The following is a 16,155-nucleotide window of genomic DNA, read 5'->3' as shown; positions in this document are numbered from 1 at the left end:
GCCCACTTCTGCACACCACTCACACCTGCACACTGCCCTCTTCTGCACACCGCCCACTTCTGCACACCACTCTCACACCTGCACACTGCCCTCTTCTGCACACCGCCCACTTCTGCATACCATCATCTTCTGCACACCACTCACATCTGTAAACCACCCACTTCTGCACACCACTCACATTTGCACACCACCCACTTCTGCACACTGCATATTTGTACACACCAGCCACTTCTGCACACCACTCACATTTGCACACCTCCCATTTGTGCACACCGTCCACTTCCCGCCCACTGCCCACTTCTGCACACCACTGCTCCTTGCTGGTCTCTTGGCGGCACATTAGGTTTTGCACATTCTGTTCCCTCTGCTACCAATGCCTTTCCCTGCTCTCTTGGTTCTTTGTGCTCTGTTCTGCTCAGGGGACAGCACCTGCCCCAGGACCACCTCAGTTCCAGGCTAGTTCTCTCCTTTTCTCTTCTTGGCTCAGAGAATACTTTTTCCCCATTTAATTTGATGTACCTTCCCTACCCCATGGAGATATAACATGCATGTGTTGAAAATAATGTGCAAAGGAGTTGCTCTTGGGAAAATAAAGTGTAAGAAAGTGTAAGGGTGTTGCCCAGCTGGCGAAGAACTGTAATGTGTGTTATTTGCTCGTAGATGGTGTATTTTTTCATGCTTACAGTATTTGTGTATGCATTGCACGTTGTTAGGACGCTCCAGTGGCTTAGCGGTAAGGAATTGCTCTGGCAACATGGGCCCAGGGTTTGAACCCACCAGCTGCTCTGTGGGAGAGAAAATGGGCAGTCTCCACCAGTGTGATTTACCACCTCCCAAAGCCTGCCAGCGGGTCAGCTGGGCGTCAGTTCTGACTGATACACAACAACGAAAACAACAACAAAGTACAGTGTTGGAATTATGCTCTGCAAATTACCACCCATTGAAAGACTGCACATGTACAGTTCAGTGACACTGACTACATTCTTAAACCCGGGAGCCCTTTCCTCACCCTCACACCCTTGAATCTGCAGGAATCTCAGCTGCACGAGGGTTCCTGCCCCCTGACATGCACCCAGCTGCGTGACTTCACCTCTCCGGGTGCCACTGTGTCTTTAGCCCCCGTGTATCTTCAGGATGCAGTTGACTGGGGTCCAGTGTGGGCTCCAGGGCTGGACCTGTACTGGTCAGCTGTGGCTGCGATGGCAGCAGAGTGTCTGTGGTGTCAGACTGCTAGCTGTAAGGTTGGCAGTTCGAAACCTCCAGCCTCTTAGAGGGAGAGAGATGGAGAGTCTGCTACTGTGGAGATTTACACCCTTAGAAGCCGAGTGGAGGGCCGCTCTGAATTTCAGTGGACTCAATGGATTGTTTTTTTGTTTGGGGTGGTTGTTTGTTTCTTTGTTTTACTTTGAGCTAACTTACAATAACACACACTTAGGATCTTACAATTGTAGACCAGGTGCTGAAAATGTGGTTTGTTTTTTTTTAATTAGTATATTTTTAAATTTTATTATTTTTTTTGTGTACCATCAAATCAGGTCTGGCTGGTACAGGAGGAGATTGTCCCGCCTTCTCCAGTAGAGCATCTGGTGGATTTGAATTGCTCACCTCTGGGATTGCAGTTCAGCTTCTTGCCATTAGGCCACCAGAGCTCACCTGAAAGTGTGTTTTAGGAGACTAAACGGGAGGTGTCAGCAGAACTGGTTCCTTCAAAGGCTGTCGGGGAAAATGTTTTCTTCTTGCCTTTTACACTTGTTCTCTGTGCCACTGTGATGGAGACACGTCGAGTAGATGTCTTTTACAAACTCACTCATTCTCTCACAGCTCAGGAAGTACCAGCTCTAGCAGAAGGCACTGTCTCCTCCAGTTCACGAGGGAAGCCCTGGTCTCCTCAGATCTGTAGGTGTGGGACTCCTTGGAGATTTTCATGTGCTCTGGCTTTCCCAGCACAGGGACCGAACACACTCCCCTCCTGGTGACTCTTCCTCGATGTAGTCAAGGTCCCCTCTCTCAGCTTACTTTGCTTGTATCTCTTGAGAGATCGAAGGTGTTCTAGGCCACAGCCTAGGAAGTCTCCTAGTGTTGGGGTGCAGTGCAATTGAGGGGTGTTTATGCAATTGTTCACAACAGCCCTAAAGTAGGAAAAACCCACATCATCAATGATGAATGGCTATTGACCATCCCTGTGTACCATTTATGTTTTAAACATCTCGTAGTGGGGAAACTATGCTTTGGACATACACCATCTCAATCGTTTCTACATAGACAATTCAGTAATGCTGATACAGTTCAGAAATGCTGAAGTAAAGCTTCGTCTCCCTTCAGGCATGTTGCTAGGACAGGCTATTCCTTGGAGAGGGAGGGTCCGCCAGGTTGATTGACACAGGGACCGCTGCAGCGGACACTAGTGTGTCAGGAGGTGTGAGGACGACTCAGGACAGGATGGGGCTCAGATCTGATCTTCTTAGGGTCGCGGTGGGTCAGACTGGCCTGACCTCACCTACCAACACTGCTGATTACACCCTCCATGCACTGCAGCCACTCTCTCTTCCTACAATGAGACATTGCTCTGCCCCAGAGAGAAGTGACAGATAACGTGGATGTCAGGACGAGCCTTGGCAAGAAATACAGAGAGAAGGAGGCCAGACCGGAAGATGACACCGAGTGATACCATTTACGTGGAAAAACTGCAGTCAGCAAATCCACGGAGATAGCAGATGTCTGAGTGGTTACCAGGGGCCGGGAAGTGAGAGATGTGGGGAGTGAAGGGGAGTAATGGGGTGGGGGTTTCCTTTAAGGGCCAGTGGCCCTGCCTGTACTGAAAACCACTGGAGTGTGCGCTTCTAAGGACAACTAGTCTGGTACGTGACTTGTATCTCAAATCATGCTCTTGAAAAAATGGGTTAAGGCCAGTATCTTAGTTAACTCTCTCTCATTGCTTCCGAATCAGAACCAAGGCCTAACTGACTATCCAGCAGGATTTTGGAGGCTGTCAGCCGTGAGGGCAGTCTGCCCACCTCTCTCTTGCGACACAGCTGGTAGATTTGGGTTGGAAACATGACTTCTTACCCACTAGGAGCCGCCTTTAGTTAGATACCGGTAATAGAGAAAGCCCTCAGGCCTGGTTCAGATTTTTTTCTTGTCATTCTTCTAGGTTTTCTAGCCCTGGTGTGTCCACTTGCTGTAGAGAGGTAACTCGTGGTCGCTGTGAAGCTGAACACTGTGACACTGATGTGTCAAATGTGTTAACAGTTACCCACGGTGGACAGTGTTTGGTGAAGCTCCCCGATTAAAACAAGCTTGGAAGCAGGAGCGGCATCCACTTCTGAAATGACTTGCCTCCGGAAACCCTATGAACAGTGCTCAGTGTTTATAGGGTCACTATGAGTCGTCTATGACTGAACGGCACCTAACAACAACAATAACTTGAGAAGACATACCACGAGTGGATAGTTTTAATGGAAATGTATTCTCTCACAGTTCAGGAGTTCAAGTTCACTGCCAGCTGTAGGGAAAGTCTTTCTCTGTTGGCTCCAGAGGAAAGTCTGTCTCCTTCAGCATCTCAGGCCCAGCCTTGCTGGGAGACCTCCATGTGCCCTAGTCTTCCCCGGTGTCAAGGAGCTTCTGCCCATTGGGGCCTGGGGCCAGAGGATGAGCGCCACACCAGGCAACTCTTTCTTTCTTTTTTTTTTTTCATTTTCTACTTGTTTATTTACAAAATTTGATTACATTGTCTCTAAGAACTAATTCTTTCAATTTCCCTCACCCCCTCAACGCAACAAATTGCACAACCCCATAATTAATCCTCTTACCCCCTGCACATCAACATCCCTCTGCTTCCAGCCTCTCCCACCCCTCTTGGATCCTTATACTCATCCTACAATAATGGTTTTATGCAGTATTTATCCTTGTGGGACTGAGTTAGTTCACTCAGCATAATGCTCTCTAGTCCCTCCCATGTTAGGTAGTAATTTACAAAATCATTGCTCCTGCGTGCTGCAATGACAACTGTGTCTTGATGGTAGTGCAGATGTGGGTATGTGTGTGTGTTTGATATTTGTGTGTGTATATTTGATGTAGGAATTCGCAATCACCTGTTATGCATCAGAGAGTTGGACAGTGACCAAGGAGGATAGAAGGAGAATTGATGCCTTTGAGCTGTGGTGCTGGAGAAGAGTACTGAGAATACCATGTACCATGGACTGCTAGGAAAACAAATAGATTTGTCCTGGAGAGGGTTAAACCGGGTGGCTCCTTGGAGGCAAGGATTCTGAGGCTCCGTCTAACTTACTTCGGACATGTAGTGAGGAGAGACCGGTCCTTGGAGAGGGACATCATGCTTGGGAGGGTGGAGGGACGGCGCAGGAGAGGAAGGCCCTCTATGAGGTGGATTGATTCAGTGACTGGGATAATTGGGATGGGAGTGTCAGAAACAGTGCGATTGGCACAGGACAGAGCGGAGTTTAGGGCTGTTGTACACAGGGTCGCTATGAGTCGCAGGCGACTCGACGGCACATAACAACAACATATTTGATGTGTATGATGTGTGTATGATGTGTGGGGGGTGTGTGTGTGTGTGTGTCCCCTCCGTCTACTTCTTCCCCCTTCTGTCTCTTGTGGCAGTTGTCCTGTGCCGTCAAGTTGGCTATGACCCGTAGTGACCTGTGAGCAGCAGGTCTATACCCTGCCCCGTCCTGTGCCGCCTTTGTCCTCTCTGACATGCTAGGACCCACTGATGCCGTCATTGTGTCACCCCGTCTTGTAGAAGGCCTTCATCTCTCGGCTGACCCTCCACCTCACCAGGAATGGTGTCTTTTCCCAGGAACTGGCCCATCCTAACAACAAGCCCAGAGTGCACGTGACGTTTCACCATCTCTGTCTAAAAGGAGCCTCCTGGTTACATTCCCTCCAGGACAGATTGCTTGTTCTTTTGAGGGTCTGTGGGATACTCAGCCCTCTTCTCCAACACCACAGCTCAAAGCATGGTGGACAATTCTTCTATCATCCTTATTCACCGTCCAACCTTCAGATGCACAAGAAGTAATTGGAAAGACCATGAGTCAAGTCAGGCAAACCTTAATCTTCAAACTGACATCTTTGCTCCTTAGACTTTTGGAGAGACCCTTCACAGCAGACTTTTCATTTCTTGGCTTCTGGTACCAGGGTTGTTGGCTCTGGATCCAAGCGTGGTGAAATCATTGACAATTCTAGTCCTTTTTCCATCATGAGATTAAAGGGCATGACAGGCCACACCCTTGGGAAGCGCGCCCCCCCCCCTTCCCCTGATCAGGGCTGTGTTGTATTCCATCCTTACTTCTCTCATGACTCTTTGGTTTATTTGATGATGGAGGCTCTTTGCGTAGCTGTATATGATTTCATTTCACACATGTATTTTGACTCAGTAACGCATTACCATCGAGTGAGAACCAGCCCGTGGCTGACCATCCTTTGAGGCCGTGGACCACCCCAGAGATCGCCCATCTTTCTTCCGCAGAGCCACTGGTAGCTTCTGACTGCCCGAGAGGTGTGGCCTTCGAGACAGTGGCACAATTCTACAAGGACTGTGTCATCCGTGACAGTCAGTAAACGCCTGAAACAACGCGCTTGGTGCCTTTACACTTGCTGTTTGGGATGGCTTGGCCACATACACGTGAGGAGCCTGTGTGCACAGGGCTGGAGTGTAGCTTAGTCACAGATAATGTCGCTCTTGCCCTTGATAATCAAGGACATGGAAGTATATTACATCTTTGTTTAACACGTGCTCCTTCCACTTCTGATAAAGGCTAGATTCATGTGGAGGAAGATTTTAAATTTCTACTTGATCTTGGCAAGGGGCTCAGCCTGGCTTCCACACATACACCCCCTTTTGTGCGTGAGGACAGTCAACCCCCCCAGAGTAGCAGCGGAACTGGACTGCAGGTCCCGGGTCTTATCCACAACCGTGATGCTCCTTCTGTTGAAGCAACAAGACCCCACACATCAACATCCCCCTTCTGATACCCGAGCCCACTCTGCTCCAGTCAGTGGGCTCCAGTCGGTGGTAGGACAGTTTGTCCCTGTAGGATGGAGGAGAACTGCCCCGGGCTTCCCCCGAGGCCGTGAGTCTTTTGTTTGGGTGTTTTGCTTTGTTTATTTTGGGCTGTGAGTCGTTAGGGAAACATCCTTCTTTGCTGTCTTCACTCATCTTTCTACTGAGGAGCAGCTGCTGGGTACCTGAGGGGTCACAGCCATCCCAGCCTTTATGTTAGCAGCCAGTCACTTAAACACTGTGCCACCAGGGCTCCCCCAAACCCTGGTCTCTTGGAGGCCTGTGCCATGGCTGACCACAACTCCTTGGCGCTCAGGAGCATTGCTGTCCCCAGACACCGCTTGTCCGTCCAGCTGAGCTAAACCAGGAAGGAAGGAGGGCCCGAGGAACCACCACCGCCTCCCCCAGTTCCCTTCCCCCGTCCCTCTGCCCACCTTCCCTGGAAAGTTCTACCACAATGGAAACATGGATATTTTAGAATCCCCACCGTGGGAAGTGGGAAAGGCCTTTTTTCCTAACACTCCGGCGACTTGGAGACTATTTAGAGACGGTGATTTCGAGCGCCTTTTACCCACATGGGCTGCAATACAGGGCCAGACAAGTGGCTCGGACACACACAGCTCTGGGGACGCAGCCCAGTTGGAAAGCAGAGGGTTCCTCTGGGCCCCGGGCACTCTGGGCAGTGGTGGGGGCTCAGAGAGGTGATTTCAACCGGAGCCGTCGCGTGTCCACTCCTGGGCTCTGTTCCCAGCACCTCCCAACCTCCCTGCACAGCCATGAGGAAGATGCTCTGGTCTGTGTTCCTGGCTCCGAGCACTCAGGGGTCTTCAGAGTCCACCCACCCGCTGCCACTGAGTCCTTCTCAGCTCCTAGCTGTCCCACAGGACAGAGGAGACCTGCCCACAGGGATTCGCAGACTGTAATCTTTCTGGAAGCAGACAGCTACATCTTTCTCTTTGAGAGCATTTGGTGGGTTCAATCTCCTGACGTTTGGGTTAGCAGCCGGATTCTTTAACCAGTACTCTACCAGTGTTTTTGGTTTGTTTTTTTGTGTTTTTTTTTTTAAATTATTTTGTGTGAGTGTACCATCAAATCTGATCTTGCTGGTACAGGAGGAGATTGTCCCTCCTTCTCCAGCATAACATCTGGTGGATTCAAACCACGCACCTCTGGGATTGCAGTGCAGTTTTCCTGCCACCAGGCCACCAGAGCTCGTCTACCAGCGTTCTTTCAGCACATGCCCACCCCACTGCTGTTGCGTCTGTTCCAACACAGCGACCGTACAGGACAGGAGGCGCCTCATCCTTCTCCACCAGCTGCTCCACAGGAGAGAGCTGGAACCATTTACTAACATAAAGATTTAAAAAAACCCCAAAACTCTCTGCTATCAAATTGCCTCCAAGTTGTGTGAGCCTGTAGACTGAGCGACCTGCCCCCGGGGTATCCAAGGCTGGAGTCTTTACGGGAGGCACCAACGTGGCACCGTCCGTACGGACTCGTGCTGTAACCCGAAGGCCGCATCTCCCTGGGGGGGTGGGGGGGTGGGAATGGACAATCTCCGTGTGATTTACAGCTTTGGAAACCAGTGGAGAGTCGGCTAAGAGTTGGTTCTGACTTGAAGGGGTGACGATGAAGCCACAGGAAGCCCTCCCTCCTCCTCCTTCATTCTGAGCAGTGCAAGCTCTGGTGGCCTGGTGGGTAAAGAGTGAGTGTCCAACTCAAAGACAGCCAGTTGGCACCCACCTTCCAGCTGTTGCCGGGCAGAGAGATGGGCAGTCTCCTCCCATGGAATTCGCAGCCTGGAGGGTCCGCTATCAGTTGGTTCCAGCTCAACAGCAGTGAGGTGAGTCTTGAGCAGCTGGTGGATTTGAACCATCGACCCTTCAGTTAGTAGTGGAATGCCTTAACCCCAGTGCTGGCAGAGCGTGGTTAATGATGACAGCCTTGGGAACCCTAAGAGCTCGTTCCACTCTCTCCTACGAGCTTGCTCTGTTGGGAGGACTCCAGGCTTTGGGAAGACTGTCCCGATGCTGAGACCTTGGCCTACCTGCCTTCTCAGTCCTTAAGCAGAGCCTCTCAGCATCTCAGCCAGGCTGCCCTCTCCCGAGGCCTCCACGCAAAGCTGGGACTCTCCCCAGCGCGTCTGGAACACCTGCAGGTTGCAGACTTGAGGGGAGTGGACACCTGCCCCGTGATTCACGGTGACTCAGTGCTGGCCCATGGCACTGGCCTCAGTACCCTGGCCTGCAATCAAAGTTAGGCAAGGGGTCCGCTGTTTGAAGGCCTGCTTCTGTTCCCGAGGTCACCATTCATGCTCTTCCCATCATCCACGAGGGCCTGTCCAGGCAGCTGGTCACACTTACCTGTGATAACGGCTTTCCAGAGAATGACCACCCGACCTGAGTTTATGATTACCTGTGCTGTATGTGCTCCTGACGGGGCCCTGGGACCTTTCCCAGCAGGAGTCTGTTTGATCTTCTGTGGAGAAGGCAAGGTGTTCTCGTATGTATGTCTGCTTCACAGGCTTGTCCCCAGGCTGGTCTGAATCCATCTCTCACTGGGCCTGAGCAGGGAGGCCAGCGCTCCTGAAGGAGCAGCCTACTGTTCTCAAGAGTCTGCAGGTGAAGGTCAAGTTAAAAACCACTTGCTTCCTGGTCAGTTTCTGCTCACAGCAGGCCACGTGTGTCAGCTTCAGGCTGTCCTCTTTTTATTTTATTTTTTTTTTTAGGTATACTGCCATGTTTTATTATCATTTATAAAAATCTTCATAATTAATTATACATTTAAAAAATATGCTTATGTACAAAAATATATATAAAATATACAGAAAATATTTAGAAGGACTTTGAAAGGATGATTGAAGTATATCATTATAGAGGCCATCCATCTAAAGTTGAGAGTAAATTTGAAAAAATTGGATTTTGGTTAAAAAGTTATTTTGGTTGAAATGTAAAAGCAATAGTGAAAAGCTCTCCCAAACATATGTAGAAACCCTGTTCAGATCATGGGCTGCATCTTTATAATCTTCATTCCAGACTCCGTCTGTAAACATTATCACATGTATTTTCTGACTTAAGAGAAATATATGAACTGAACTTTACATTGCTTCAAATCTTTCCAAGAGCCAGGCTGTCCCCTTCAGGGCTTCCCAAGGCTGACTCCAGAAGTGGGTCACCTGTCTTTTTTGCTGAACTTGAACCTCCAGCCTTTACGCAGCCTCTGACACCACCCAAGAGGACCTACAAGTTCAGGGTCACGGGGACCTCCACCCAGAATCCAGAGGCTGGAGGGCAGGACTGCGGCCCCCAGGGTGTCAGAGAAGAGAGGCTTCTGTTCTCTTCAAGCCTTGAGAGCTGACCTAGTCTGTTCTGCTGGCTTGGGGCTTGCTGGGGCCTGTCCTCCTTCCCCTCCCAACCTTCCTGTTTGCAGTAGAAAGGTCTACCTGGTGCCTGGAAAGGGCCTTTGCTGTCCTTTAGAATGGGCTGGTTTGTATTCTGGATTTCACAGACTCAGATGAAGAAGAATTTTGCCCCAGGATGGAATACGCCTAATGTCTCACCCTTGTTTGATTTAGATGATTCAGAGGAGGAGATTTTTGGATGTGGAGTTGATTTTTAAAAATCAGGAACAGGAATTCTTGAAGGCCAAAGGTAGGATGCTGTGTATTTCATTGTATACCGCTAAAATAGACCAGATGGCACCCAACAGCAACAACAACAAGTTCTATGGGTATGATTCTCTTGGGAATGGGGCATCTTTGTTATACTGCTGAGATGAGATGAGATTAGTTTAGGGGATGTGTCTTCAGTCGACCTCTTATTTAGAGACATAAAAAGCAGGCCTGTGAGCAGAAATGGTAAAACAGATGCCAAGACACATGAAGACCTCCGAGGAGCCAGAAACTAGAAACTGGGAGATGAGAGCCTCCCTCCAGGCCAGCACAGAAGGAGCCACCCTCCATCAGGCCCTGGATTTTGCCTCCTAAACCGTGAACAGGGAGCTCTAGTGGCCCAGTGCTAAGCAGTTGTGCTGCCAACCCAGAGGCACCTGGTTCAAGTCCACCAGCTGCTCTGTGCATGAAAAGTTGGCTCTTCTTCTGTGCAATTTACTGTCTCAGAAAACCTGCTGGAGGGCCAGGAATCAAGTCAGTTCCGACCCGATAGCACATCAGAGTAACAAGCTGAAGAACAAGGGTGTCAGCTTAAGACTAATGGGCCGGATCAAGTCATGGCATATTCACTTGCTTTCTACACATCCGAAAGTCAGACCGTGAATGCGGATGACGGAAGAACTGATGCCTTTGAGGGTTGCTTCTGGAGAAGAGTCCCGACTAGCCCGTGGACTGCCAAAAAAACAAACAAGTGCACCCAGATGCTCTTTAGAGGATGGTGAACTTTGCCTCCTTGGAACAAGCATGCTGGCAAAGGGAGAGGGTTAGCACAAGACAGGAAGACCCTCAATACAACGGATTGACATTGGGATGACAATAGAGGGCTTGAGTGTGACAGGGATTGTGGCAGTGCCTCAGGACAGGGCAAGGCCCAGATCTGTTCACCCGTCACTGTGAGTCATTGTCAACTCAACAGCACCTAACAACAGACTGAAAAACAATTTTCTGTTTGTGAAAGGCCCTCCCTTCTGGTGTTTCTGTTGCAGTCCACCCACTGCCAGCGTGAGCTCATACTGACCCTGTGATACCGAGAGTGGTATCACTTGACTGGGTTTCCAAGGCTGTATATCTTTCCAGAACTAAGACTGCCTCATTTTCTCCTTTGGAGCAACTGGTAGATTTGAATCAACAACCTTTAGGTTGGCAACCAAATGTCTTAACCACGGTACCACCAGAATCCCCTCTGTCATAACCATATACATAGTTCAGACAATGGTTTGAGCAATGGAATAGCTGGGCCAGGTGGAATTTCTATGTTCAGCTTTTTGAGGAAACGTCAAACTGCCTTCCAGAGTGGTTGCACCATTTTACAACCCCAACAACAACATATAAAACTTCCTTTCTCGTCACAACTTCTCCGACAGGTATTATTTGCTGTCCTTTACTCTTTGCCATTGTTAGAGGAGATGGCATTTCATTGTGGCTTTAATTTGCATCTCTCTTATTGCCAGTGATTTGGAGCATTTCTCCATGTGTCTGTTGGCCATTTGAATATCTTCCTCTGTGAAAATTCTTTCCATATCTTTTGCCCATTTTGTAATTGGGTTATTAGTCTTTTTCTTGTGGAGGCCCAGGAGTATTCTGTAAACCTTTGTTATGAGACTCTTGTCTGAGATGGTACTGCCAAACGTTGGTTCCCTGTCAGTAGGATTTATTTTCACCCTGTTGGGAAAGTTTTTTGGTACGCACAGGGATTTAGTCTTCCGAAGGTCCTACTCATCAATTTTATCCTTTTCAGATTGTGCATTTCTGACTGTATTTGGCAGTCTCTTTATATACCCTGTGAAAATGAGAACTGAGGCTCAGAGACTTGTACACCAATGTTCATAGCATCATTATTCGCCATCACAAGAACATGAAACAGCCCAGATGTCCAACCACAAACGATCGAATTGAGAAGTTGTGGTTCCTTCACACTGTGAAATACTATTCAGCATACAGGAGCAATGATTTTGTAAATTATTACCTAACTTGAGAGGGACTGGAGAGCATTATGCTGAGTGCACTAACTCAGTCCCATAAGGACAAATACTGTATAAAACCGTTATTGTAGAATGAGTATAAGGATCCAAGGGGGGGGTGTGGAAAAGCAGAGGGGAGAGGACCGGCAGCAAGGGGGGGTTGTTAATCATAGGGTTGCATAATTTGATGTGTGTGAAGGAAATGGGAAAGATCTTGTGTGAAAAACAATGTATTAGAACTCTGTAAGTAAATCAGTATAAAATAAAATTGGAAAAGAATGGTCTTGACATTCAGAATTAAAGATCCCACCCTCCCATGGCCAATGGCTGGTCTTGTCAGTTCGAGTTCTTTCTTCGACGGGTGCCCCTGATGAGAGTGTCCGGACTGGTGTTCAGTCACATCTAAGCTCAGGCTGGCCACTTCCTGGTGAGACAACCTTGGGCAGTTCATAGTTTTCTCATGTGTTTAACAGAGATGGCCCTGTCCTCACACCTTGGGTGACGAGAATGAAAGATGTCGTGTGGGCCGCATTTGTCAATATTGACCATGCCTAACACACAGGGGATGCGTCCCTGAGAACAGCGTGGGGCCGGCAGCACGGAGGCTGTGTGGTTCTTTTTTTTAGGTTGTGTGATTCTTGCCTTCCTCCACCCGGCTCTTTGGGGTGACTGGGGGCTTGCCTTTCAGCAGCGCCCAGACCCTCACGAATCGCTCCTTCCACCTCTCTTCTGAGGGGTCCTCAGGCTCGGATCTGAGTGTGGTGAACTGTGTGCTTTTCAATGGACCTCCTCATGTCTCCATCACCACACCAGGGCCCCTCACTGTCAGGGGCTGGTAGTGTGATGATCGCCTGACCTGAAGCCCATGTCTCTCCTCTCTGCAGGGAGTCCGACCTCTTCCTGCTCGACAGCCGTACCCTCTGGGCCTCAGAAGAGGGGTGGCTGGTGTTCGACATCACAGCCACCAGCAACCACTGGGTGGTCAACCCACGGCACAACCTGGGCCTGCAGCTCTCGGTCGAGACTCTGGATGGTAAGTCCTGCCCCTGCCCCAGCCCACCGGTGCCCCAGGCCTCAGCTCGTGCCCCGGGCAGCACGTCGGCTGTGCCTCCACTCTGCAGCCAGCGCTTGGAAGTCCAGCCAGCTGGCTGACCCAAATCCCAAGCTGCCCCCTCTTCCCCTTTTGGTGCGGTCCTCTCAGACTGTGAAAGACCTGATTGCCCCGGAGGGTGCTTCCCCCGTCAGCTGGGCTGACATCACTCCAGCAGGAAATGCAGCATCTCATCTCCTTGTGGATTTGCTGCATCAGCACTTGGCCCAGGTGATACCTGCCCACCTGCCTGAGATGCGCTGATAAAAGACCACTTGGCCTGCAGAGCCTGAAATGCTGATCCTCTGTCCCAAATGCTGACCCTCCTCTAACACCACGCATACTGGATTTCATGCATATCTCAAAGAAATAGAGATCTCAAAGAAGGCAAGGTTTCCGGTCAGTGAGCTGTGAGGAAGGCTAGACTGGTACCTGAAACTGGATCCTTCTTTGTAGGACTTATCAGAGCCTTTCCTTTGCCGATTCCTGTTATAAATCTCCTGGTGGAGGAGTTCCAGTCTTACTTGGTAATCAGCTCAATCTCTTCTTTTTCCTTAAAAGCCTCCTGTGGAGCACACAGAGGTTGAGGTCAGAAAAGAGGAGGTGAAGATGGGCTCTGTTCCCCTGGCTGTGGGAATTGTTGGGACTCCTCAGCCCTCTTCCACTACAATGATCATACTTTTTTTAAAAAATTTTATTATTTTTGTGTGTGTGTACCATCAAATCAGGTCTGGCTGGTACAGGAGGAGATTGTCCCGCCTTCTCCAGTAGAGCATCTGGTGGATTTGAATTGCTCACCTCTGGGATTGCAGTTCAGCTTCTTGCCATTAGGCCACCAGAGCTCACCTGAAAGTGTGTTTTAGGAGACTAAACGGGAGGTGTCAGCAGAACTGGTTCCTTCAAAGGCTGTCGGGGAAAATGTTTTCTTCTTGCCTTTTACACTTGTTCTCTGTGCCACTGTGATGGAGACACGTCGAGTAGATGTCTTTTACAAACTCACTCATTCTCTCACAGCTCAGGAAGTACCAGCTCTAGCAGAAGGCACTGTCTCCTCCAGTTCACGAGGGAAGCCCTGGTCTCCTCAGATCTGTAGGTGTGGGACTCCTTGGAGATTTTCATGTGCTCTGGCTTTCCCAGCACAGGGACCGAACACACTCCCCTCCTGGTGACTCTTCCTCGATGTAGTCAAGGTCCCCTCTCTCAGCTTACTTTGCTTGTATCTCTTGAGAGATCGAAGGTGTTCTAGGCCACAGCCTAGGAAGTCTCCTAGTGTTGGGGTGCAGTGCAATTGAGGGGTGTTTATGCAATTGTTCACAACAGCCCTAAAGTAGGAAAAACCCACATCATCAATGATGAATGGCTATTGACCATCCCTGTGTACCATTTATGTTTTAAACATCTCGTAGTGGGGAAACTATGCTTTGGACATACACCATCTCAATCGTTTCTACATAGACAATTCAGTAATGCTGATACAGTTCAGAAATGCTGAAGTAAAGCTTCGTCTCCCTTCAGGCATGTTGCTAGGACAGGCTATTCCTTGGAGAGGGAGGGTCCGCCAGGTTGATTGACACAGGGACCGCTGCAGCGGACACTAGTGTGTCAGGAGGTGTGAGGACGACTCAGGACAGGATGGGGCTCAGATCTGATCTTCTTAGGGTCGCGGTGGGTCAGACTGGCCTGACCTCACCTACCAACACTGCTGATTACACCCTCCATGCACTGCAGCCACTCTCTCTTCCTACAATGAGACATTGCTCTGCCCCAGAGAGAAGTGACAGATAACGTGGATGTCAGGACGAGCCTTGGCAAGAAATACAGAGAGAAGGAGGCCAGACCGGAAGATGACACCGAGTGATACCATTTACGTGGAAAAACTGCAGTCAGCAAATCCACGGAGATAGCAGATGTCTGAGTGGTTACCAGGGGCCGGGAAGTGAGAGATGTGGGGAGTGAAGGGGAGTAATGGGGTGGGGGTTTCCTTTAAGGGCCAGTGGCCCTGCCTGTACTGAAAACCACTGGAGTGTGCGCTTCTAAGGACAACTAGTCTGGTACGTGACTTGTATCTCAAATCATGCTCTTGAAAAAATGGGTTAAGGCCAGTATCTTAGTTAACTCTCTCTCATTGCTTCCGAATCAGAACCAAGGCCTAACTGACTATCCAGCAGGATTTTGGAGGCTGTCAGCCGTGAGGGCAGTCTGCCCACCTCTCTCTTGCGACACAGCTGGTAGATTTGGGTTGGAAACATGACTTCTTACCCACTAGGAGCCGCCTTTAGTTAGATACCGGTAATAGAGAAAGCCCTCAGGCCTGGTTCAGATTTTTTTCTTGTCATTCTTCTAGGTTTTCTAGCCCTGGTGTGTCCACTTGCTGTAGAGAGGTAACTCGTGGTCGCTGTGAAGCTGAACACTGTGACACTGATGTGTCAAATGTGTTAACAGTTACCCACGGTGGACAGTGTTTGGTGAAGCTCCCCGATTAAAACAAGCTTGGAAGCAGGAGCGGCATCCACTTCTGAAATGACTTGCCTCCGGAAACCCTATGAACAGTGCTCAGTGTTTATAGGGTCACTATGAGTCGTCTATGACTGAACGGCACCTAACAACAACAATAACTTGAGAAGACATACCACGAGTGGATAGTTTTAATGGAAATGTATTCTCTCACAGTTCAGGAGTTCAAGTTCACTGCCAGCTGTAGGGAAAGTCTTTCTCTGTTGGCTCCAGAGGAAAGTCTGTCTCCTTCAGCATCTCAGGCCCAGCCTTGCTGGGAGACCTCCATGTGCCCTAGTCTTCCCCGGTGTCAAGGAGCTTCTGCCCATTGGGGCCTGGGGCCAGAGGATGAGCGCCACACCAGGCAACTCTTTCTTTCTTTTTTTTTTTTCATTTTCTACTTGTTTATTTACAAAATTTGATTACATTGTCTCTAAGAACTAATTCTTTCAATTTCCCTCACCCCCTCAACGCAACAAATTGCACAACCCCATAATTAATCCTCTTACCCCCTGCACATCAACATCCCTCTGCTTCCAGCCTCTCCCACCCCTCTTGGATCCTTATACTCATCCTACAATAATGGTTTTATGCAGTATTTATCCTTGTGGGACTGAGTTAGTTCACTCAGCATAATGCTCTCTAGTCCCTCCCATGTTAGGTAGTAATTTACAAAATCATTGCTCCTGCGTGCTGCAATGACAACTGTGTCTTGATGGTAGTGCAGATGTGGGTATGTGTGTGTGTTTGATATTTGTGTGTGTATATTTGATGTAGGAATTCGCAATCACCTGTTATGCATCAGAGAGTTGGACAGTGACCAAGGAGGATAGAAGGAGAATTGATGCCTTTGAGCTGTGGTGCTGGAGAAGAGTACTGAGAATACCATGTACCATGGACTGCTAGGAAAACAAAT

General features: G+C 49.3%; 1 protein-coding gene across 1 annotated transcript in view; it reads left to right on the top strand.

Moving 5' to 3' along the window:
- BMP7 (bone morphogenetic protein 7) overlaps nt 1-16,155 on the top strand; it is an 82,618-nt gene that overhangs the window by 49,913 nt on the left and 16,550 nt on the right. The window contains exon 3 of the mRNA XM_006881659.1: nt 12,541-12,689. Coding sequence (XP_006881721.1) covers nt 12,541-12,689 — 149 coding nt within the window. The remainder of the gene's footprint in view (nt 1-12,540; nt 12,690-16,155) is intronic.

Source organism: Elephantulus edwardii, unplaced genomic scaffold (assembly GCF_000299155.1).
Source record: "Elephantulus edwardii isolate Elephantulus edwardi_28Jun2011 unplaced genomic scaffold, EleEdw1.0 scaffold00015, whole genome shotgun sequence".
Lineage (NCBI taxonomy): Eukaryota > Metazoa > Chordata > Mammalia > Macroscelidea > Macroscelididae > Elephantulus > Elephantulus edwardii.
This window is presented reverse-complemented; position numbering and strand designations above follow the sequence as displayed.